Consider the following 25,360-nt stretch of genomic DNA (forward strand, 5'->3'; position numbering starts at 1 on the left):
TAGAATTAGGTCCAGACAGTCAAGACCAGCAGCGGCGGTTTCAGAGATTCTGCCCCCATCTCTGTTTCCAGTCTGTATGCAATAGATAGCTGGGCACACTTCCCATACTCCAACTAGTGATCTTTCTATAGCCTGTACTCCAGAAAATAAGTGTAACTCTGAGGAACTATGTATAAAAACTATAAATGACATCCTAAGCCTCTGTTTTAATTCATCCAACCAGTGCAATCCGTGAGACTGATTTTTTGCTAATAACAGTTGCTTCGCATGGATTGCATTAGTACCAAATCCTGTCTCGTGAGATTCCAAGGTGGCCTCTTTTCCTTGTAGTGATATGCATTTCCCAATCACCTTCAGGTGCAACTCAATCAACTTTGAATACAGATCTTGGTTTAATGAAGGGTTAGATAAGCATAATTGGCTCCCTAGTTCTTCAAGAACTTTCACTGCACCATCCAACCAAATAAATGAGAATTCAAACGGCACCTCGCTCATATCTGCGAATTCAGACAGTAGATCATTTGAAATGCCTGTGAGAATAGAGACAAATGTAGGTGAGAAGGTAATGCCATCAATCTGCAGATTTAGCCTTAGGATAGCAGCAGAAGCAATTAACAGATGCCTGAGTGCCAATACTTTTTCCGAAGTATCACCCTTTATCATGCTCTCAATAATTTTCTTTTTCACATCAGTAGTCTCTACCACGTCACCACACATACCAATTGAACCCTCGGTCCCATCAAACAAGCTGGTCCAGTTAATATTGGTTTGGATTTCCCGCAGCCAATCACCACTGAAAAACAGACACTGTGCAAAAACCTCAAAAAAATTGCTAAGCACACGGATAATGCGGGAAAGCTTCGAGAATTGTTCTGATTTCCATTTCAGTTTTGTGTTTTGATGATTCTTATCCATATCTCTGTGACCCACTGCAGATGCTAATCCCCACAACAATCCACTAAAAGAAGAAAATATAGGTGTTAACTTGTTCAGTATCAGCGTCTCACATTCAAAGGCAGTTTCCTCATCCCTAAAGGTAACCTTCAAAGCATTTAGTAAAGTTTCTGCCTGTTCTGTCAAACTCTCAAATATAAGGTCCCCTTGTCCAGCTCCGTCCAAAAGTTCTGATGAAATGAGTTGTTTATCAGACAACGGTAGTGCCTTGCTGAATTGATATTTACTTACGGTTAGAAACGTATATGATGTGTGATCCATCAAAGAAAAGAGAGCGTCCCTTGCTTTTCCTGTAAAATCATTCCTAAATCTCACTTGACAAGTTACCACAGCTTGTGCTGATTTGAAAAGCCAAGAAGCCAACAACGAACTATTTGATAAAGGTAACTTGGAAGCTCCTAGCACCTTGTCGCAAGAAACCATAACAATACTTTTCAAAGTTTTTCTGCAAGTGATGAACAGGCTGAAAAGGTTTTGCATATCACCCGGAGACAGCTTGTTCAAACATCTCAACATGCTGAAAACTATAAACCTACAAGAGATATTTGCCAATGAAATTTAGGGTAAGCAACACGACTTACTGCAGTAAACGTACAGAAAAAGCATATGCTATATACTAATAGTTACCTCTCAAGGTCGAGAACATAACTTGCATGAAGTTGGAATGATTTCTTATTCATATACTCCTTGGGCATCCCACATAAAAGATTTAGCAAATTTTGACAAGCTGTGAACTTCGGATTGTCCACCTGTGACACATGTGCTTCTAGAAAGGCTTCTGATTGAAGCTTTCCCGGTAAATTGGCAATTGCCTTTTCAAGCAAGATTAACACCTCCGACCAATCTGACGGTGAATCAAAGTTAACTTCTTCAGTAAATTCCATGAAAAAAACTTCTGCTGTCGTTTTCAGTACGTGAGAGAAACTCGGCGCCAGATATCTGCGAACAAACTAATCGAAAAACTCAAATAAATATCTGGATATAAGCTCTTAAAGATCCGAAGTAAAAATTGAAAAGGATAATTTTGCACCAAAGAAAGATGACTTACTTCATGCTCATAAAGTACTGAATCAAAAAGAAGTCTTAACGAGAACTGTTCCAACCGTAATTTCTTCTTTTGACTGCCGTTGTCTACATTATTCTCCCAGTCAGGAGTAGACATACCCACTCCGTTCAATATTGACGGAACAGAACTACCTATTAGCTGAGACAGAAAATTCTTCAATTTCTTTTTTCCTGCATGGGGGCACCAAAGATCAATATGCTGGCTAAGAAGCCACAAACGCAAAGCAGGCAAACACTTTCGGTTGATGCCAGAAAACCTGAGAATCCGCTGATCAGTGTCTTCTATCATTTCAAAAGTTCCAACATCAGCAAATCCTGATATGATGTTGTTACCCAAAAGGAAATCAGTAAGCTCTTCTCCTTCAAGCTTAAGAACTGATACATGCTTGAGCATTGTACCATGTACCTGATTATCACTTATCTGTGACACATAATCAAGTGATTTGATGTGCCTGTTCAAATCAACAAGTCTCTGAAGAGTGACTCTATACAATAAATATATCAGCAAACAGCAATCTGCACTGTCACCCTTCAGGTAAATAGCGGAAATGTGTTTAATGATGTCGACAATGGAAGCTGAAGGTTGAGAGATCAATGAAAAATAGCCCTCATAATTCCAGCTTTTCTCTTTTATCCAATCACTTCCGCAACGAGCTGCAACAGAGTCGCCCTTAATACTAGCCATATCTTTTTGTTTTTTGGGAGGCATAAGACTAGTCACCTGCCTATATAAGCTTCTGGAAGACATGTAAATACGCAAGATAAAAACAATAAACAAGCGCACAGACTTTCTGTAGGTCGCTCTCTTCCTTTTAGCCATTATAATGTCCAAACGCATTTCCGTGACAGCAGAAAAGAAATTTTCAATGCAATCTGAGTCTGAAGAAACCAGATGAGTTAAGGATGGACTGATGAGGTCCAGCAGATCTTTCATGGACTGGCCAACAGGGATACTATTACCTGTTGTAATAGTTAGTGAGTCGAGAATAAGTGAATATATATCAGACAAAGATACGGCCAAGAATGCTGCCACTGGTCCATCTTGTGCTCCAGCACTTGTTGAGCAACAAACTTCTTTTATCCACATCATGGTTTCTGATAAATCTGTTGCCAAGCTCGTGATACAACCACTTGCTTGGCCTTCTGGTATCACTTTAATAGCTCTATGTATCACAAGTCTTAAATCTTGAGATGTCAAGAGCTTTTCCACTGATTTTTCACTTCTTTCTAAAGGGAACACAGTTGCTAGAAGAAGCTCTCCAGCGTCGATCATCTTATCATTATCACCATCAGCAGGTGTTACAACAGGTATCACAAGCCTTACAGCTTTGCACAGGGAAACTACAGCAACACTTACCTACATCATCAGGGAAAAATTAGCATTCTTCAGAAGGAAAATAACAACATGACAACCACTCAAAGGGATAAATTTTTGACAAACCTGGCGTAGGTCACTATATAGATTTATCAGCTGACATCCAAGACCAAGTAACAATGACGTCAACGGGCAGTCGTCTTCTGAATTCTCTGGTGAAAAACTACTAAACTCCAGGAAAGAGAGAATGATTAGCCACAAAGTAACTAAATCACTCTCAATGACTTCGTATTCAATTTGTAACAGGTAGCCTATTGCAGTTACTAGCTCCTTGGCTAACAAAACATGCATCTCTGACGCATCATTATATGGATAATGAATTTTTAACTGAGAAGCAACTGAAACTATTGTTTCGAAGATCTTCTTGAAAAAAACAGAGCAAGCTCCTCCAGATGCATCCTCTGTCTTCACATATATTCGCTCATGAGCAAAGTGGAACAGCAAACTATTAGCTGTTTTAATAACACAACATAAATCAGCCAATAGAGGAGCCATTTCAGAGAAAGATTGTTTATATTCATCGACCTTGAGTAATATAGGTCCCAAAAGATGCAGGAAGAAATCAAAAAGTGATTTCCGTGTCTCCAGGCGGAGGGCACTTGTGCAATGACTGACACTAGCTGTGTCTTGCAGCTTCCATGGCCTTTCTGCTTGTCCGGCAGTTGAGGCCGTTGTCGTCATGCCTTCCTGCAACTGATTTGAATCTCCTTGTTGTTTTATCACTCTGTTAATAAACAACCTAAACAATGACCCCATACAGTTCAGCTCCAACTCCTCCTTCATAAATAACATATTCTCGAACTTAACAAAGAAATGCCGATGATAGCTTTGCACCATATTTTTCGCTCCGCCCAGACCTAAGAACCCATCAATATGAGCTGAATGGAACAAAGCCAGAGATAATATTTCTTGAATCAACTTCAGCAAGGTTGTTTCCATATCCGCGTGCTTGTCCTCGCTGAGGTTTAATAGACCCAACACATCCAAGAATGGCTTAAAAAGCTTGTCCAGAAAATCACGAAACCCGTTCTTCCCGTTCCTCTTAGTATTTGGATGGGTCATCAAGAACTTAGAGAATGGCTCAAGAACCAAACAAGAGAGCTGAAGAAAATACCTATCACCAAGACTATCCTTCATATTCTCTGCAAGAACTTTACGCGTGAGCATCAGAACTGGTTCAACAGTTGGAATCCACAAGTCTAAATTGTCGCTGGACATGCTACTTTTGGATGAAAACAACAAGCCTAGACAATAAACCACAGAGCTGTAAACTTTAAAACCTTCACCATTGCGGAAATCGACCTCCGAATATAAAGACCTGTTCAGTGCAGCTAAAACATTTTCCATGAAAACCCTAATAGCGTTTAAAAGGTTTCTTGGCAAACTAAAAGAGACGCCCAAGATTGATGACTGCTTCAAGCAGAAGCTGAAGATATCCCAACACCTGAAGTCCAAAGCTGGTTGAGAATCAAACTCACCCGTCAGGGAATGATTTTTTTCTTTAGAAATCAACAGTGACATGATCCAGTCGATGAGAAACACAATCGGCCGCGATATATTAACCGCTTGACACTCTTCACCCTCGTCAGTTCCATTTTCTCCTCCATAACCTTTAACAAAACTGTAAGCCAATTCCACCTTCCTGCAAATCATCATATTCCTTTAAGTACATTTGCTTTGTCTCCCAATTCAATTAGAACAACAAAGCTAAAAATTTCACAAATGTTAAGCAGAGTACTAAAAAAAAATGGTACTTTTTTTGCAAATGTTATCCAAAGTCACAAACTTTAACGAAATTAAAGTAGCAACTTACTCTTGCTCGCTCAATTCTTTGCTCTGCAACGAAAGTATAAGCTCAAGGTTCTTCCATTGACGCTCTTCAGCAATAACCTCCGTAACCGTTTCGGTTTGGTCACACGGTTTAGTTTCTACTACTAACTCAACCGGAGAATCATCAACTTGATGGGTTTTGGTTTTACGGTTCTTCTTCGTCTTCTTCGAGGGTTTAGATTGCTTCGGACTCGTACCTTTCCTTTTCATCTTCCAAGGTCCGTCTAGTGAATTGGGTTAGAGGAGAAGAAGAAGAAGAAGAAGAAGAGTGATTTGATTATATAAGGTGGCAATTAAAAGGAGAGTGTATGAGAGACACCTTAAACCCTACCGGTGACCGACAAACAAATCGACGGCGACGGATACTAAAACCTTCGAAAGTTCCGACCTTTGATTGTTAATTTTTTCGCCCTACCTTCCGAAATATTTGTCATTCGGTTCGGTTAGTTCGGTTAGTTAGATTTTTGGCCGAATTAAACCGAAGTTACTAAAAAAAATTGGATTAATCGGTTTGTTCAGTGAATTTTGGTTAATTCGGTTTTGTATTTCTAAATTGATTAAACCAAAGGTTTTCTGTTTTAAAAAGTAACCAAAAGATTACTAGTGGGGTGTGGTTTCTTTTTAAAAGTAAACTTAAAAGATTGTCTTTTCAATAGTCAACTCTAAAGTCATCATAACTAAGAAGACTTTAAATTAACATGATAAAATTGTGTGATCAACTTGAATCTAATTATAGTACTAGGGTGTTTAGATAATTAAATTCGCGAGACTTTTCGTAAGAAACACTTCTTAGGCTTAATTATAGTAACATTTTGACCCCCAAAAAAAGGAATTATTACAATGACCTCTATAAAAGGAAAATGTGTGTTATCATCCATCTACAAATTATAAAATTGGTTGAGTGTTAACAATGGAGATGGTTAATCATATTATCGTTTAGGGCCACTCACATGTTATCTATTTTCTATAATCTCTTTTCTTCCATTGATGTTTCTATCAGTGTAATATCATCTGGGCCATCTCTAAATATAAAGAACTACAGTTACATCATCACTGAGACAAATCGATAATGAAAAGTCGTACGTCTATCAAAGTTTATGGTTACAACTTACAAGTTACAACAAGTTGACAAAAAGAAGGGGCTAATGGCCAACTCATTCAAAACAGATCTGTTTTTATTATTTTACCGAACATAAAACAGGGGATGTTATATTTAATTTGCATATAGTAGAATAAACATATTGTATGTTGAGTATACGGTATAACCTTCTTAATACGGCATTTTAGTAACCCTTTATGATAATTTACCAATTAGCTAACTCAATATGTCATTTTCTTTTATATTCTTAAACGATTATAATATATATATATATATATATATCTTACTTACTCTTTTTGCAAAATAAACTTTTATATACATTGTACATACACTACAATTAATATTGAGAGATATAGATGAATGAATGTATGGTTAGGTTTCATTCGCATTTGGTGGAATCTGGCATATCTTAACCAAACTTTTTGCATGGGCTTGTTTAGTTTGAGAGATTTTGTCTTGGCACTTTTTTAGTCAAGAGAAGAGTTTGTAGTTATTTGAGTTTCATAACGTACTGCTTATTTATTTTGTATTTTTAAATATTTGTATTTTTTTTTCTTCTGAATTTGTGTTTAATATTTATTGGCAAAAAATACATATTGTTTATTGTTTACAAACAATTTAATCCAAACCTAAATATTTTAGAATAATTTACATATTCTCCTCCATTTGTTAGAAGTTAATCATTGCTGATGTATATGTTTGAAACATATATTACGTGCACGTATTTCTATAAATCATTAAACTCCAATTGATAATATATGTTCTTTTTTAAAAAATTGGACGTTTCGATTCAGTGGCTGGTCAAATTGTTTAGATCTACCGTCTAGGATAGTCCTACTGTTGTACGTAGTAAGCTTTTTGAAGGTTCTCGTATACAAATTGAGATGTATGTCGTAATGCAGTTTGTTCCAGATCAAAGATTGCATATTGAAAAACACTTTTTTTTAAAATCTATTTACTTTTTTTCCTTTTTACTACTGTATTATGTAAAGCTTTCTGAAACTAGCGTATTCTTTGTATAAATTTGCTCTTAAAAATACATTCGATATAATAATCAATATTTTGACTGGAGGCTTAAATTTACATGTATATTAAATCAGATAGATTGATTATAATTTCTAAAAGAATTAGATCAATCTTAATTTATGCAAAGAAAAACGAAAATATATAATCAACACGTCCACCTCATATAGATAATGATAATTAAAAGGAAGCCTCTTAATTCATGCAAAGAAAAAAAAATATAAATTTCCAAGTCTCCCTTAATTCACTCAGCCTCATGCTATATATAGTGGCATAGTTTCTTAATTTTCGAAGCAATCCATCTAAGTAAGTAACTAACCATCTAGAGTTGCAAATCTCGTCCATATATATAGCCAACCTTTTCTTTTTCTCTCATCAAGCTAGCTTTCTCTCTCCTCATTTTTCGTATAATCCGATTTGCCTAAAAATGGTCGTGGGAGAGTCCAAGGCATTGTGGTTTATAGTGGCCACCGTGTTAGCAGCCGCAGTGGTCGCACCAGCGGTGCATGGACAGCAAGCGCCGTGTTACTTCGTGTTTGGAGACTCTGTCTTCGACAACGGTAACAACAATGCCTTGAACACCTTGGCAAAGGTCAACTATTTACCTTATGGTATAGATTTCCCCCAAGGTCCTACCGGTCGGTTTAGCAACGGTCGGAATATTCCAGACGTTATCGGTTAGTTTTCATACCGGCTTTCTTGATTTTAGTTAGACAAAATTCCATTTTTTCTTACATTACTCGATTAGCAACTAACTACTGTACTATGTCATCATATAGCAGATCATGCATGACAAGGTTCCTTTAGAAAAAAAGAATTCCATAAATTATAAAGATATTTGTTAGTATTATTAAATTGTATATGAACTTTTTTTTTTATTCTTTGACCAGTAAAATGGAAAACTTTTCTGATTCAAGATATGTTTGTAGTCTTTATTGTTAAAACATATTTTAAAATTTTTAATTAAACTTTAAATACTTAAATCTAAATAAATACAACATTTTATGTTATATTTCTAAAATTATCACCAAAATCCTAAAAATTTAAACATATATACCACAAAATTTGAAGGATTCCAAAAACTTCAGTCAAACTTAATAATTTGTCCAGAAAGACAAAAAAAAAAGTATTTGGTACTAAAATTTATTGTTGTAATATTGAGCAGTATTAAAAAGGTTACGATAAAATGATTAAAATCAAAGCTAACAGATTAATATACAGTACAACCGTTCTGTTTTTAGTGTTAACAAAGTTAGACTATTTTTATTCTAGCTGAGCTAGTGGGTTTCAATGACTACATTCCACCGTTCGCCGGAGCATCACAGGCACAAGCTAACGTCGGACTCAACTATGCTTCCGGTGCTGGCGGTATCCGTGAAGAAACCAGCGAAAATATGGTAATAACCCCACCCAAATAATAAATATACTACTTAACATGTCCCATGTCTAATAGAACTAAATCTTGAAAATACTGATAGGGTGAGCGAATCACTTTGAGACAGCAAGTAGAGAACCACCAGTCGGCGATCATAAAAGCGCTGGTGCCACGGAGTCGATTAGAGCAATGTCTATACACAATCAGCATAGGAAGCAACGATTACCTAAACAACTACTTCTTGTCGCCTCCTACAGTTGCTCGTCGTCTATATAATCCTGACCAGTTCGCTCGATCTCTAATACGCCGCTACCGTATCTATTTGCTGGTAAGTATAGTATGACGAGACGGAACAAACAACCCTAAATGTAATCATCTTTATATAATGTTTAGATCTATATATAACTGTGGCATGCATATATATGTTTATTTGAATGTGTAGCAATTGTACACATTAGGAGCGAAGAATGTAGCTTTGTTCAGTATCGGTAAGATAGGATGTACGCCACGGGTTGTTGCTACCCTCGGTGGCGGCACTGGCTGCGCAGAAGAAGTGAACCAAGCAGCGAGTATCTTCAACACTAACCTCAAGGCCCTAGTCACAGAATTCAACAAAAAATCTGGAGCTAAGTACACTTATGTTGATACCTTCTCTGGAAATGCTGAAGATTTCGCTGCTCTAGGTAATTCTATACTTAGAAAAAAACGTAACGCATTGTTTTTTATAAGAGTAATTTGATCAAGAAGCTGCTGTAATCATTCATTTGAAAAATTGTAGGGATTACGGTTGGCGATAGGAGTTGCTGTACGGTTGATCCGGGGGAAGAACTTTGTGCGGCGAACAAACCCGTTTGTCCAGACCGAAACACATACATATTCTGGGATAACGTGCATACCACGGAAATTATTAATGTAGTGGTGGCTAACGCAGCGTATAACGGAACCATAGCTACTCCGTACACCATTTCCCAGCTTGTGAATTGAAAAATTAGGGCTTTATAGATCCATTGTAAAACATGGCATTGGCCCTTTACTTTAAACCTGGTTTCGTCTAGCTAGATGGAAACCATATCTATCATAAACACATAATAATATCATATAAGACTGAATAATGAATTAAAAAGGTTTGTAATAGTTGACCAACAAAGAGAAAGGATTGCAACATTACTAGTTAACGTACCTCGCAATATAATTTTTAAAGCTTGATGCAAGTTTTTAAAGATATACAGTACATAGCTAGTGTTTTGCAAGTTCAAACCTGCCAAAATCTCACGATTAGATTAGGGCCTTGAATGTTTACTAGATTTTAAGTAGTTTTTGGATTTTGATTTTCTGAAAATCTATTTTTTTACCAATCAAGATTTTCAAAAAATAGATTCCCTTGAATTTAGAGAAACTAGTTTTTGGGTGATTTCTTGCAATTTCAAAGAGAACTAAAAACCATAATTTGTGGTTTTTGTAAAAAAATATTATTTTCAACGAGAACATTTTTAATTTTTGAGTTTTTGATTTTTTATTTATTAATTTTAAATTCAATAGTAAAAACTAAAAATTAAGAAATCAGAAACCAAAATTTAAAATCTAAAATCTAAAAACCAAAAAACCATCTAAAACTAATTACTATTCATGGCCTATGACAAAGGGTCCCTTTGAATTTTTGAATATAGAATTACATTTTGGAGAATTGTTGCTAGTGGTTGTAATGGGCCGTAATTTTAATTTGACGTCAGTTTTAATGGGCCATAATTAGTTAGTGTTATATGGTTTAATAACAGAATTTGGACTATCCAAACTCTATAAGTCATAAGATGATCAACGAGGATAGGCCTGGGCATTCGGTTAACCATTCGGTTTCGGTTCGGTTGTATTCGGTTTCGGTTATTTTGGATATAGTAATATAGTAACCATTTGGATATTTATGAAATTTCGGTTTAGTTCGGTTCGGTTTCTTTCGGTTCGGTTTCGGTTTGGTTATTTAAATAAATAACCATAACTAACATAAATTATATTAACATTAACCAAATAAACCAAATATAACCAAAACTAACCGAATATAACCAAAATTAACCAAATATACAATAACAAAAATACAAAAAAGGGAAAAATATTGATTCAATTTTACAAAATAGTATTTAACTTTGTAAATTCAAAATAATAACATTTACATATATTGATTATTTAAAATATTTAATTGTTTTGAATCTAGAAATAATTTATATTTTAAGTTTATTTTATAGTTTTGCATAATATTAAGTATATAATATTTGATATCTTCTAGGTTTTCGGATATTTCGGTTAACCATTTAATTGTCGGTTCGGTTCGGTTCGGTTTCGGTTAGTTTGGATATAGATTTTTACTAACCATTCGGGTATTTGAAGAATTTCGGTTCGGTTCGGTTTAGTTTTTTTCGGTTCGGTTTCGGTCGGTTATTTGGTTATCGGTTATTTTGCCCAGCCCTAAACGAGGATTGCAAATAAACTAAAGTATCCTAATTCCTAAGATTCTGTCCACTCTCCACAATCTAGATCGCATCGAAAGTGACCGATCATGGAAGACCGTGCGTGGATAAAAAGACTAACCGCTGCTTGTTTCTTTGATCGAATTGGCACAGTTTCCGTTTTAATTGGCGCTCAATTCCTATTTATAGCTTATCTGTTTATCGCAACTGTTTTTTTAATTATCCATGATGGGAGGATCTAGTTCTTGTTGATGTCCAAATCGGTCACAATTAGAATGTTTAAGTTCGGTAAAAGGATGGTCGAAGTTTTCTTTTATTAATTGGTGTCGAAGCACAAAAGACGGGTTACAATACAACTTAGACGAGTTAGCAAGTAATGAACGAGTTCGAATGGACGAGTTAGACGGACGAGTCTTCGAATCCTTCGCTTCTAACCTTCAACGGGTGAAAACCTTGTTCTTGCTATTCGTACCTTTTGTCCTTGTCTTTTTCTCCTCTTCCGTGATCGAACGCCGTGCGCCTGCTTTTATAGGGAACTGTGTTGGTTCGTCCATTACAAAGACCAAAATACCCCTTCCCTTCCTGAAGGTTTATTTGGGCCTTCTTATGGGCTGAGCCTTTTGCTAGGTTACGGGCCTACCCCTAACAGTTCTGATGAAACGAAAATGACTATACCAAAAGCCTTCTCTTTGCGAATGGACCGGTAATGTCAATCTCTCTTTCCTTGACTTCTTTGTAAGAAGAGAACACAAGATTCACCTTTTTTGAGTCTACTCTTGATATCTTAGTCTAAATGAGACATGTTTTGATACTGATGAGGTTAGTGTATCAGAATTTATGGCATGTTATAATCCTAGTAACCAGATCCCAAACTGGAAGTCTTACTGAAACTAGCTCTTATGTGTCTTAATAATACACACATTGCCATCCATCTAATTAAAACTAACCTAACATCCTAAACTTCTTTAACTCAATGGAGAAATAAATAAATAAAATGAGAAGTTGAGAACACCAAAAGTTTTATTACATCTCAGTTTGCTCTGGCATGGTGTCATCTGGATGGTTAACGAGCTTCGAGTGTTCATCAGCTGAGCTAATGGAAAACTCAGCGAGTGAGCTCACTGCAACTGACATTCCATGGCAGAGTACTTTAACTGCAATCTCAGCTAGTTTCTCAGCAGTCATCATCTTCTCTTCTTCCACTTTTTCAGCTTCAACAAGCTCCATGCTCTCTTGTCCTGAGTACTTCCTCGAACCATCTGTTACAGTAGATGGGTCTTCCTTAAGCTGCCGAGCATAGATTGCACCCATCCCAGAGGCAAAGAAATCGAGTTTGTCTATCACCGGCTTCTCGTTCAACCCGTTGAGCAACCTTGACCATTGGATACAGACTTCATAGATAGGGTGAGGACAAGACACTAGTCTGACTTTGTCTGGGTCAGGATCACATCTGAAACATCTGAGTAACCAGCCGGTTAAAGACAGCACGTAGGATCTTTGAGATGTGATCCATGCTTGGAAGCAGGCTCTCCAGTTTCTAAGCTGAGCCACGAGATGCAACGCTGACCGAGCTAATCTTTGAGAGTTGATCTCCCGTAGTGAAGTCTGTTGTTGCTTCTTGTGACGGTTAGAAGGTGTGGTTGCAAGTAATGGCTTGGCTTCGTCCAGTGTCCGCTTCTGTATCTGGTGACACTCTGCCATCACTTTCCACATTTGAGCTAATCTGTAACATGCCATTATCAGTCAAAGAGAGTGAAACGTGTGTGTTTTACGAAACAAGAAGAAAAGATGTTTTGACATACCCTTGAAGAAGCTCAAGAAGTTGCGGAAGCAGTTCTTGGTCACGAAGAGTCTCAATCCTTTGAGAGATTGACTCGATTGAGTGTATAGAGACCTTGATCTGAGTGTGTAGATCTCTGATTATATTTCTTGTTTTATCAACCGAGGAAGAGTCGGCTCCTTTCACATCCTGATTCCTCAGCGCTAAACACTTCTTCTCATATGCAATCCTTATCCGTTCTCCAGACTGTCACAACATCCAAGTCAGGTAACAAGAGACAGAGAGAGTGAACTGAAAATTTCTGTTAAAGGTCTCAGTGATTACCTTAACTTCATCATAGAGTTTATTTTCCCAAGCGTATAGACGGTCCAATGTTGATTGATGGCTACCTGAAAGCATACAAGATTCTTCCGAAAACTCACTGCTGGTTTCAAATTCACTTGCCCTGGAACCTCCAGAAGAGCTGATCAAGAATCTTGATGAGGAAGACGATCTTGATGAGCCTCCCGAGCGAAACAAAGCTACTGGATTCAGCATTTTCATGGCTGCAATCAATAAGAAGTTTCAGAACCGCATCCATTATATATATAGTCAGAAACAAAGAAGATTATAGTCTTACCGCTGAGTTCATTGGAAGATGTGTATTGAGCTCGACTAGCTTCCAACAATCCCGAGACTTCTTTACCAGCAGTACATATAACCGCAAACTGATCTTCAAGATCTTTAATAACTTCTGCCATGCTCGTTGGCCTTCGATTCATGTACACAGTAAAGCCAGGTGTCTCTCCTTTTGCATCATCTGTGGTAACTCCAACAACATGCCCTGTAGTCACTTCAATGCTTCCCCGTTCTTGAGTTTTAATGCAGTTCTTGTCCCTCACGTTCTCGGTCTCGCACTCCTCATTAACATTTTTTACTTCATCATCTTCTTGACCCATTTTATCCCCATTACAGTCTTCTGCTGCTTTCATGTTATGATGATGCTCAAACCTTACATACTCATCTTCTTCAAGATCTGGAATCCCTTCTTCCTCACGAACCCGCTTTAGCCGTCTCATCTCATCATCCATACCACTTTGGTTATCACAACTGTATCCGTAATGATCCAATGAAGAGAATGGATTCCAAAAGAAATCCCACTGAGAGTTCTGTGGCGAAGGAGGAGGTATATTGTGACTACCACCTAATCCAGGACTATGCTGAGGTGAGTTCATCCCAAAGAAACTATCTGCTCCATAACTCTCAACTTGAAAAGTCTCAGGTGACAAAAGAGGCTTTTCTTCAACACGAACCGGTCTGCTTCCACTAGCCATCAAGTAATTGACATTCAAATTCGACTCAGCCTCGTTCTGAATCATTTTTGAAGGAGGAGATACCTCGATGAAACCGCCTGAGCTGCTCTTTACTGGAGTGACAAATGTGTCCAACAAGAACTCGTGTGGCTCGTCTCCTTCGATGTATTCACGAAGAGCATCTGAGACATTTCTCAGAGACTGGATATAAGCAATGTGGCCAGAAGCAAACCCGGTCCTATGTTCAACTGCTTGCTTGATGAAACGTTTCCTATCTTTGCAGATCTGAACAGCTTCATCGTCATTAAACTTGGAATGAGAACATCCCATTTGTCTCTTTTAAATAGTCTTTATGTTATATGCTTTCAATTCCACAAAGCTCAAGAACTCACACAATGTGTTGGGAGAAGAAACTGCAAAACTAAGAACAAGATATCAGATTCTTAAACCATGTAAATGTAATTAAACGCTTGAAAACAGTTGGGGAAAAAAGCATTGATTAATAGAGAGACAGAGACAGAGACATAACGTTTCTCAGATTCTTGTTTGTTTGTTTGTTTTGTTGGCTTAATTTGAAAGAAACAAGACAGTTATTTGTCTTAAACGATGATTTGTGAGTTCTTGAGAGTCGAAACTCCTCTAATTTTGTGTCTTTCAATGTATATTATTCACAAATCAGACGCAAGATACATATAAAATGCCAAATTAATCTTGAAAGCAAAATGATGAAGCCAAGAACTTTATGCGTTATAAGAGCTCCTTTGAAGGAGCAAAAAAAAAAAGAGTAGAAAAATCTAAAACCCTTTTAACACATTTGTTTCATAAAGAAAGGTAAAAAATCATCTAAGTTGAGGGACCCAAATCGGAAGAAAAAAAAGATTAGATTTTTGGAAGAGACAGAGAGAGAGATAGAGAGAGAGAGAGAGAGAGAGAGGAGACAAAACCTTTCAGGTGTGATTGGTCAATCAGAAGAAGCTGTGGAGCGTTGAAGAAGGAGGAGGAGAAAACAACAACGGTCACAAATATATTTGTGAGTAGGAGTGATGATGAGTGAGTGAAGAAGGGTGAAGAAGAAGAAGAAGAAGAAGACACCACAGATAAAATTAAAATTTATTTATTATTTTATCGAACATGAAAGTACTGACTTACTGTTAATTATCAACCTCGGTTTTTACGTTTATTAACGGTTTTTGCCACTGTCCTAAAAGTGTCCTTTGCATTGGCTAAATCTCAACTCTCAATGTGATTGGTTTATTCATATTTTGTTGACAGCAGTCTCAATGGGTTGGTGTTTTGTTTTGTCTTATTGTTTCACTTTTTATTTATTAGTTTGGTGTTAGGACATGCAATTTTGTTTTTTTTTGTTAATCTCTGAAACTTTTTAACTAAAGACTTTAACTTACTAACACATAACTTTTGTTTATTTTATTACTTCATAAACCTTGTTCAAGTCTTTATTCTTTAGTCTAATTGAAAAGAAAAACACTTCTCATGACGTAAAAATAAGTAGTATGACGCATAAAAAAACACACACGTATCATAAATACAAACTACTTTTAAATGGTTCTTCTGACGCATTTATAAAAACTGCTACCATATTTTTTTATCCCTTTCCTTAAGAAATTGACTCAATTCAATTCTGAGGATATCTTTTAGCAAAGAAGTAGTATGAAGGATTGGACCTACCAACAAGGATTTTGGTTTGTCTCTTCTTAAAAAAAGATTGGAAAAGGACTAATTTTTTATTCCGTCTCATACTATAAAAATGTAACACAACAAGCGTGGGTAGTTTTGTAAATGCAGAGCATCACGGTTCAGACTATGGGGTCCAACAAAGATAAATAAATCGGCTGCCTCGGTAGGTAGCAAGGTTTTTCTATGCTACCCTTTGATATGGTTACTTAATTACGAACAACTGCCATTACAAAGTCGTTCAGGGCCAACAGCTATTTTGGTTGAGCATTTACATGTATTCGTTTTTACACGGCCCATTAGGATCGGGTTTCAAATATTATCAAGGATAGGCGATGACTTGTCAAACTGTAGGTGGATGTAGTTGACCAATTTTCCATTGGTTCTACAATGTGTAAAATATAAATATTTTTTGTATATATTAAAAAGTTGACAAAGAAAAACAAACAATATTTGTCTACGCAATTTGATAACACTGACATATTTAGAAAAAATTCAACAAAGAATATAATTCTACGGACACCAAAACTTGATTTGATATAATATTTATCTCCTTAGAGAGACAACAAATAATTTTCCTCCTTGGAACGTATCTCATGTCCAGTACCTTACGCACAACGATGGTGGAAGGTGAAGAGACAAAGAATATGAATATACAGACGAGCTACTTCGACGTTGTTGGAATCTGCTGTTCATCGGAGGTTTCTATTGTCGGAGACGTTCTCCGTCCACTTGACGGCGTTATAGAATTCTCCGTCATCGTCCCTTCTAGAACAGTCATCGTTGTCCACGACACCTTCTTGATCTCTCAGCTTCAAATCGGTAAATAAAAAAAAATAAAAATTCTTTCAATTGCCGTTTTGACTTTTGTCTCGTCGTTTTAAATCATTAATTAGTCCATCGGTGAAGCCAAAGTTTTTTTTTTTTTTAAAGTCAACTAAAGCCTATATTGTTGTGTGTGGAATTAATTTCTTGACAGTGAAGGCATTGAATCAAGCAAGACTAGAAGCAAGTGTGAGACCATACGGAGATACAAGCTTAAAGAGTCAATGGCCAAGTCCTTTTGCAATAGTTTCTGGTGTGTTGCTTGTTCTATCCTTCTTCAAGTACTTCTATGGTCCGCTTGAATGGTTTGCTATTGTTGCGGTGGTGGCCGGAGTTTTCCCCATCCTTGCTAAAGCTGTTGCTTCGGTTACAAGGTTCAGGCTTGACATCAATGCTCTCACTTTAATTGCTGGTATATAAAAAAAAATATCAATCTTTCTTGAGTCATCATCACTTGGAATGATCTGAAGGAGAGGTTTTATTGGTGAGGTAATGCATCTATATTTTGGTCGATTTTGTTCAACAGTGGTAGCAACACAATGTATGCAAGATTTCACGGAAGCTGCCACAATTGTGTTTCTATTCTCAGTTGCAGATTGGCTTGAGTCAAGTGCTGCTCAAAAGGTTAGCTTTTGTATACTCTTGTAACACATTCATAGCAATAACAACATGAAAACATTAGTTATGTATTTATTACTTGATTCATTGTTCTGAAGTAACAATTGTTTTCAGGCAAGCACAGTGATGTCATCGCTGATGAGCTTAGCGCCGCGAAAGGCAGTGATAGCGGAAACTGGACTAGAAGTTGGTGTAGATGAGGTTATGATCAACACAGTTGTTTCAGTGAAAGCTGGAGAAAGTATACCTATCGATGGAGTTGTGGTGGATGGAAGCTGTGATGTGGATGAGAAAACATTGACAGGAGAGTCCTTTCCTGTCTCCAAACACAGAGAGTCAACTGTTTTGGCTGCAACTATAAATCTTAATGGTACCAAACAAAATCTTTATCTTGGTCTTCATATATATATGATCCTAGCTAGCTAATTCCCACGAGTTGTGTTATCTTAAGGTTTTATAAAGGTGAAAACTACAGCTTTAGCCCCAGACTGCGTAGTTGCTAAAATGACTAAGCTTGTAGAAGAAGCACAGAAAAGCCAAACCAAAACTCAAAGGTTTATAGACAAATGTTCTCGCTACTACACTCCAGGTAAGAAATCAATAATCATATATATACAATCTTCCTACTCATTTTGAAACATAATTTGATTCCATTTTGTTGTTGTTGTTTATGTAGTTGTTGTTATATTAGCAGCATGTTTTGCTGTAATCCCGGCTTTGTTAAAAGTCCATAACCTCAGCCATTGGTTTCACTTATCACTCGTAGTGTTAGTAAGCGGTTGTCCATGTGGTCTTATCTTATCCACACCTGTTGCTACCTTTTGTGCTCTCACTAAGGCAGCCACATCCGGGTTTCTGATCAAAACTGGTGATTGTCTAGAGACCCTCGCAAAGATCAAGATTGTTGCTTTTGACAAAACAGGAACTATTACAAAAGCTGAGTTCATGGTCTCTGATTTTAGGTCTCTTTCTCAAAATATCAATATGCAAAGCTTAATTTACTGGTAAGTATGTTTATAGTTTTCCCATCATAGACAAAAAAAAATTCAATGGATGGTTAGAAACTTTTGAGATGTTTTCGTAGGGTCTCGAGCATTGAGAGCAAGTCAAGTCATCCGATGGCAGCGGCACTTATTGACTATGCAAGATCAGTTTCTGTTGAGCCTAAGCCTGATGTAGTCGAGAACTTTCAAAATATTCCGGGAGAAGGAGTTTATGGGAGAATAGATGATCAAGATATCTACATTGGAAACAAAAGAATTGCACAGAGAGCTGGATGCTTAACAGGTCTCAGAAATTTTCAACTGAAGTTACATTCGTTTTTTTGAGAAGTCTCTAAGTATTGTTATTGCTTTTCATCTATCTAACCTTTGAAAGATCTCTTCTCTTTGGGATGTTACATAAAGTTCCGGATATTGAAGCTAATATGAAGCGGGGTAAGACCATTGGTTACATATACATTGGAGCAGAACTGGTTGGAAGTTTCAACCTTTTGGACGGTTGTCGATATGGGGTTGCTCAAGCTCTCAATGAACTCAAGTCCTTAGGCATCAAAACTGCAATGCTCACAGGAGATAACCAAGACGCAGCCATGTCTATTCAAGAACAGGTGAAGCAGAGTCATTATCTAACCATTCCCCTGTCTCTCTATTTTTGTGAGTCATATAATCAGTGAGTTATAATTTTTACAGTTAGGGAATGCTTTGGATATTGTTCACTCTGAACTTCTTCCACAAGACAAAGCAAGCATCATCGATGAGTTCAAGAGCCAAGGGCTTACAATGATGGTAGGAGACGGGCTTAACGATGCACCAGCCTTAGCTAAAGCAGACATTGGCATTTCAATGGGGATCTCAGGGTCGGCACTTGCAACAGAGACAGGAGATATCATTCTTATGTCAAACGATATAAGGAAAATCTCCAAAGGGATGAGACTAGCGAAGAGAAGTCACAAGAAAGTGATTGAGAATGTGGTTTTGTCTGTGAGTATAAAAGGAGCAATCATGGTGCTTGGTTTTGCAGGTTACCCACTGGTTTGGGCAGCTGTACTTGCAGATGCAGGGACTTGTTTGCTTGTGATTATCAATAGTATGATGCTTCTACGTGATGAGCGTGAAGCTGTGTCTGCATGTTACCGTGCTTCCCCTTCTTCTCCTCCTTCACCAATCAAGCTTGAGGAGGATGAAGCAGAGGATCTAGAAGTTGGCTTGCTGCAGAAGAATGAGGAGACAAATAAAAAGAGTTGTTGCTCTGGTTGTTGTAGTGGCCCCAAGGAGGATCTACAAAAGTGAACACCTTCCTCTGATTTAGAGGGTTCTGTAAACTTGTTTTCAAACTAGACAAAGACCTTTTTATCTCTTTAATTAATGTCTGGTTTAAATTAGTGACCTAAATTTGATTTGAACCAAAATTTAGAATGTTTAATCTAACAAGAAATTTTAAGTCATAAATATAATACTTTAATTTTCAAAGTGGATACGTATATGTATTTCGTCGAATATTTACAGTTACATAGAATCGATAATTTAATTTTCATTCAAACCATATATACTCCCGGTGTTACTTAATTTTCCAAAAAAGTTGAAGTTTTAAATATGATAGTTTTTAACATAACTCAAATTCCGTCCAAAAACATTCGGTAAAATATTTTTGTTTGTAGGTTTATGATAATAAAAGAAAACGAGCGATGTGTATGAGAGTATATATGACCCATATATATAAGCAGGGACCTATCACAAATCATTGTTTCCTTGACCAGTNGGTCTAATGACTTTTAAACATTTTACTATTTTTAAAGATAGATATGATTTGATTATATTGATGTTATATGAATTAAGGTATTGCTCTAGTCTAGTTACGAAATACGAATTCTGCTATTCTTAAGAAAATGTTAAACTAATACGTGGATTCCACCAAAACATTATCTACCTTGTTTATAAAATACACTATGGAGTAAGTAATAATTAATGTAGTTGCTATTTTTGTCAAAAAGACAACAAAGATTGCATGAAGACAAAGGGCTATATGATCATAGAGTTATGTATTGTATATATTGGTTAACTTACAGTTTGAACCTTGCTATTGCGGGGTGCTGACGTATACCCACTAACCTCATTGTGTTCCATTATTATGACTTGTGCTGATTATACACATATATTTTGCTTTATCATTTGTTTTAATCGTGGGTTATATTACATTTTTCTAATTTTATTAATATTCTTATGCGGTCATTAATTAGAAGATAAATCATACGCAAAAAGAAGATGGTTAATGTCTATTCGAGAACAAGCAATGGATCATGAGAATCTATCAAACATCCACAAATGTTTCTGGTCACCTCGATATTTTCCAAAGATTATTTCCTCAAATATTCAAAGTTACTATTGCATATTTTTGCCACCAAATTATAAGCAAATGATATGCCTTTTTTTTAGAAAATCGGAAAAGTTAAGACGACATAATTTGAGAACCATTTAATGAATAGTTAAGTAAGCGATAAATTGCAAAATAGACCTGATTTAATTAGGGGGTTCTTTTTAATACTCTGTATTTTGCAATTAATTTCATACTATATCAAACCACCATCCATTACCTTCCACAATTCATATGTCAAAACGCTTGAGCATGTTACTAACCCTACTAAAATGATTGGCACAAAAAACATTATTAAAATAAAAAAGTGATTATTAACACAAAAAGCTAGGTCATTGGTTAGAACGAAAAGATTTGAGAAAATGTTGAAAATATTTAACTCTTTATGTAAAAGCTTGAGCATCTTAATTTTTAGACTTTTTCATGTCCACCTACAATTTATATTGATCAATAATACGTAGCCATCAACATTCTATAATCCATACAGATCTTCATGTTAGTGCATCACAATTACATACCCACCATATAATTCATATTCGCCAACTAAACTTTTCATAAGACTAAATAAGCTTGTACGTTTATAGACGTAACTTGTGGAATCGTATCACGTCAATCTGAAATCGAGTTCTACATCTTTGGAAGGGAAGACAAAAATGATATAGTACAGTTCTTGTTGAGAGATATTTCCGGATGTAGATTAGAAGTTATTGACGCAAAAAAATTCACAGATGTAATTAGAAAATTTGCTAGCGTATATGTATCTTTTATCAATTCTTTCGTAGTTTAGATTTCAGACAAAAAATTATTGATAATTTTCAAAGCTATAGTATAGTTCTAAACTTGAAAAATCGGATAAAAGTGAATACACTATTCTGAGAAAAAGTTCCGAAGTTTCGGGAACTAATATTTTAATGTATCAGGTGGTAGAACAAATATAAGCAGAACGACTTATCGCAACACAAAAGAAGGATATCTATCATTGCAATTGATATCTCAATTAAAATTCGCTTTCCCACTAGACATGTTTAATATGTTTGTTTATAATATCTATTTAGTGTTTGGCTCATTTACGTGTTGCCTTTTTACTTTGACATATATTTTAAATAAAAAGGAAAGCAAGTTGTTTTGTTTTGTTTTGAAACATTGGGAGATTCCTCCACTACTCGAAAACCTTTTGGAAAAGATAGTGGAGGTTGTGCTGCTTAAATTATTTCTACTCTCTTTTAGTCTTTTTACGCAAATTATTTGTGTAGTCTTTAAGATCTTAAAGGGACATATGTAAATTATCAGCTATATATAGATATGGGTAAAAAGTAAAACTAAAAAGAAATAAAGTTTAGGTTAGTGATTTAACAAAAAGAAAAGTTAGGACTGTGGGCATTAGTAAAGGAGAAAATGTTTGGCAATCTTTGGTTGTTCAAAGGTAGAAGGTGTTAATAGCCATTCGGAAAGGAAATATTATAGGTTTGTAAAACAATTTTGGTATATATATATATATNGGACCTATCACAAATCATTGTTTCCTTGACCAGTGCCTAAACCCCACATTACGTTTATTTCCTACAGTGAGTGTCACATTAAACGTTTGACTACTATGAATTGTCACCACCAATAAGAGAAATAATTGCGAAAATTGGGAATTTAGTTGATACTACATCATATTGATAACGAAAATAAACTCCAACATATATATACTTATGGCTCATCTTGATCGCCATTGGTCACTTAGCTTTTATTATTGGGTGTAGGTCTGGATTGGTCTGTTATTAGGTTTTGAGTTTTGGCAATGGAAAAACACCTTCGGCAAGTTATTTCTACTTCTAGGCAAAAGCTATTATTGTAGGGGAGAAGCTCTAGAAAAATCTCTTCAAAAATCAATAAATTACATTACTAAAATATATATATTTCTAGTCCTAATGTACGTGGACTAATAAAAATTTAAATAACAGTGAACGAAAACAAAAGAATACACACTAATTTTATAGTATTTCCATATCATATTTTGGATTCGTTTTCTTGTGGTGTTTAGAATCGGTTTGCAATCTGTTTAACAATAGATATGATATTGTGGGCTTCTGAGTCATTTAAAATCACAATGCACTTACCAGTATTGTCATAGATTCCACATGAATAGATTTTCTTAATGCTTGTTCTCACGACATGAATATTTGTCTTATTGGTGAGTTTATAACTGGTAACTAATTTTGTGGTCGTCTACAAAGTAATTTTGCTGGGAAAAGGGGTCCAGAAAATACTTTAGCAATTTGAAGGAAATAAAAAACTTTACTCGACTGATTATGACTTGTTGATATGGAATCACAAACCGAATATTCCTCGTATATTCTCTCTATCTATATTATCAAATAAATAGTTGTTTTGTTAATCATTCAGAATCACATATTTCACTAGAGCACTCCTATAACCCTATTTGTCAATAACTCAATATCATTCAGCTAGCACTCCTACTGTTTGTTCACTTTCCTTTAACTGACGAAGGCCGAATCATATACTGTATTTAATATTATTATATACTATTAGGTTTTAGCTTTAAGATATAAAAATTCATTGAGACTGTAGATTGAAGTGTAAATCACAAAAGTAATTTATCTTTAACGAGTATGATGATATCTATGCGTGTGTAAATTTTATCACTTCTTTGCAAGGTAATGCGGTCTAATGACTTTTAAACATTTTACTATTTTTAAAGATAGATATGATTTGATTATATTGATGTTATATGAATTAAGGTATTGCTCTAGTCTAGTTACGAAATACGAATTCTGCTATTCTTAAGAAAATGTTAAACTAATACGTGGATTCCACCAAAACATTATCTACCTTGTTTATAAAATACACTATGGAGTAAGTAATAATTAATGTAGTTGCTATTTTTGTCAAAAAGACAACAAAGATTGCATGAAGACAAAGGGCTATATGATCATAGAGTTATGTATTGTATATATTGGTTAACTTACAGTTTGAACCTTGCTATTGCGGGGTGCTGACGTATACCCACTAACCTCATTGTGTTCCATTATTATGACTTGTGCTGATTATACACATATATTTTGCTTTATCATTTGTTTTAATCGTGGGTTATATTACATTTTTCTAATTTTATTAATATTCTTATGCGGTCATTAATTAGAAGATAAATCATACGCAAAAAGAAGATGGTTAATGTCTATTCGAGAACAAGCAATGGATCATGAGAATCTATCAAACATCCACAAATGTTTCTGGTCACCTCGATATTTTCCAAAGATTATTTCCTCAAATATTCAAAGTTACTATTGCATATTTTTGCCACCAAATTATAAGCAAATGATATGCCTTTTTTTTAGAAAATCGGAAAAGTTAAGACGACATAATTTGAGAACCATTTAATGAATAGTTAAGTAAGCGATAAATTGCAAAATAGACCTGATTTAATTAGGGGGTTCTTTTTAATACTCTGTATTTTGCAATTAATTTCATACTATATCAAACCACCATCCATTACCTTCCACAATTCATATGTCAAAACGCTTGAGCATGTTACTAACCCTACTAAAATGATTGGCACAAAAAACATTATTAAAATAAAAAAGTGATTATTAACACAAAAAGCTAGGTCATTGGTTAGAACGAAAAGATTTGAGAAAATGTTGAAAATATTTAACTCTTTATGTAAAAGCTTGAGCATCTTAATTTTTAGACTTTTTCATGTCCACCTACAATTTATATTGATCAATAATACGTAGCCATCAACATTCTATAATCCATACAGATCTTCATGTTAGTGCATCACAATTACATACCCACCATATAATTCATATTCGCCAACTAAACTTTTCATAAGACTAAATAAGCTTGTACGTTTATAGACGTAACTTGTGGAATCGTATCACGTCAATCTGAAATCGAGTTCTACATCTTTGGAAGGGAAGACAAAAATGATATAGTACAGTTCTTGTTGAGAGATATTTCCGGATGTAGATTAGAAGTTATTGACGCAAAAAAATTCACAGATGTAATTAGAAAATTTGCTAGCGTATATGTATCTTTTATCAATTCTTTCGTAGTTTAGATTTCAGACAAAAAATTATTGATAATTTTCAAAGCTATAGTATAGTTCTAAACTTGAAAAATCGGATAAAAGTGAATACACTATTCTGAGAAAAAGTTCCGAAGTTTCGGGAACTAATATTTTAATGTATCAGGTGGTAGAACAAATATAAGCAGAACGACTTATCGCAACACAAAAGAAGGATATCTATCATTGCAATTGATATCTCAATTAAAATTCGCTTTCCCACTAGACATGTTTAATATGTTTGTTTATAATATCTATTTAGTGTTTGGCTCATTTACGTGTTGCCTTTTTACTTTGACATATATTTTAAATAAAAAGGAAAGCAAGTTGTTTTGTTTTGTTTTGAAACATTGGGAGATTCCTCCACTACTCGAAAACCTTTTGGAAAAGATAGTGGAGGTTGTGCTGCTTAAATTATTTCTACTCTCTTTTAGTCTTTTTACGCAAATTATTTGTGTAGTCTTTAAGATCTTAAAGGGACATATGTAAATTATCAGCTATATATAGATATGGGTAAAAAGTAAAA

At 35.4% G+C, this 25,360-nt stretch overlaps 4 protein-coding genes across 4 annotated transcripts in view; 2 read left to right on the forward strand and 2 right to left on the reverse strand.

The window, feature by feature from the left end:
- The window catches only part of LOC104721844, a 9,329-nt gene extending 3,703 nt beyond the window's left edge, over positions 1 to 5,626 (reverse strand). The window contains exons 1-5 of the mRNA XM_019233198.1: positions 5,208 to 5,626; positions 3,461 to 5,036; positions 2,003 to 3,376; positions 1,582 to 1,904; positions 133 to 1,486 (exon numbers count right to left, since the gene is read on the reverse strand). Coding sequence (XP_019088743.1) covers positions 133 to 1,486; positions 1,582 to 1,904; positions 2,003 to 3,376; positions 3,461 to 5,036; positions 5,208 to 5,434 — 4,854 coding nt within the window. The 5' untranslated portion in view covers positions 5,435 to 5,626. The remainder of the gene's footprint in view (positions 1 to 132; positions 1,487 to 1,581; positions 1,905 to 2,002; positions 3,377 to 3,460; positions 5,037 to 5,207) is intronic.
- Positions 7,621 to 9,896, forward strand: LOC104721845 (GDSL esterase/lipase At4g30140). Its single transcript, XM_010439912.1, has 5 exons — positions 7,621 to 8,023; positions 8,619 to 8,743; positions 8,825 to 9,049; positions 9,164 to 9,404; positions 9,500 to 9,896. The coding sequence occupies exons 1-5, from the start codon at positions 7,774 to 7,776 to the stop codon at positions 9,703 to 9,705; spliced, it is 1,047 nt and encodes a 348-aa protein (XP_010438214.1). The 5' UTR covers positions 7,621 to 7,773; the 3' UTR covers positions 9,706 to 9,896.
- On the reverse strand, positions 12,032 to 15,311 carry LOC104721846. The gene is made up of 5 exons (XM_010439913.1): positions 15,197 to 15,311; positions 13,580 to 14,665; positions 13,285 to 13,505; positions 12,983 to 13,206; positions 12,032 to 12,903 (listed from the first exon to the last, which is right to left on the reverse strand). The coding sequence occupies exons 2-5, from the start codon at positions 14,580 to 14,582 to the stop codon at positions 12,204 to 12,206; spliced, it is 2,148 nt and encodes a 715-aa protein (XP_010438215.1). The 5' UTR covers positions 14,583 to 14,665; positions 15,197 to 15,311; the 3' UTR covers positions 12,032 to 12,203.
- Positions 16,565 to 19,678, forward strand: LOC104721847 (cadmium/zinc-transporting ATPase HMA3-like). The gene is given in 9 exon segments (NM_001302988.1): positions 16,565 to 16,766; positions 16,924 to 17,181; positions 17,296 to 17,393; positions 17,502 to 17,757; positions 17,839 to 17,976; positions 18,064 to 18,391; positions 18,472 to 18,674; positions 18,794 to 18,996; positions 19,079 to 19,678. Coding segments are annotated over 9 exon segments (2,286 nt in total).

The sequence above is a fragment of the Camelina sativa genome, chromosome 11, assembly GCF_000633955.1.
Source record: "Camelina sativa cultivar DH55 chromosome 11, Cs, whole genome shotgun sequence".
Classification (NCBI taxonomy): Eukaryota; Viridiplantae; Streptophyta; class Magnoliopsida; order Brassicales; family Brassicaceae; genus Camelina; species Camelina sativa.

What these genes read in the sequence shown, in the direction of transcription:
- LOC104721845 (XM_010439912.1), top strand. Translation starts at nt 7,774, where the DNA reads ATGGTCGTGGGAGAGTCCAAGGCATTGTGGTTTATAGTGGCCACCGTG. An exon ending in GAATATTCCAGACGTTATCG is followed by an intron (nt 8,024 to 8,618) that starts GTTAGTTTTCAT and finishes TTTTTATTCTAG; the next exon opens with CTGAGCTAGTGGGTTTCAAT. An exon ending in GCTACCGTATCTATTTGCTG is followed by an intron (nt 9,050 to 9,163) that starts GTAAGTATAGTA and finishes TTGAATGTGTAG; the next exon opens with CAATTGTACACATTAGGAGC.
- LOC104721846 (XM_010439913.1), bottom strand. Translation starts at nt 14,582, where the DNA reads ATGGGATGTTCTCATTCCAAGTTTAATGACGATGAAGCTGTTCAGATC. An exon ending in ATCTTCCAATGAACTCAGCG is followed by an intron (nt 13,506 to 13,579) that starts GTAAGACTATAA and finishes TATTGATTGCAG; the next exon opens with CCATGAAAATGCTGAATCCA. An exon ending in CTTCTTGAGCTTCTTCAAGG is followed by an intron (nt 12,904 to 12,982) that starts GTATGTCAAAAC and finishes GGCATGTTACAG; the next exon opens with ATTAGCTCAAATGTGGAAAG.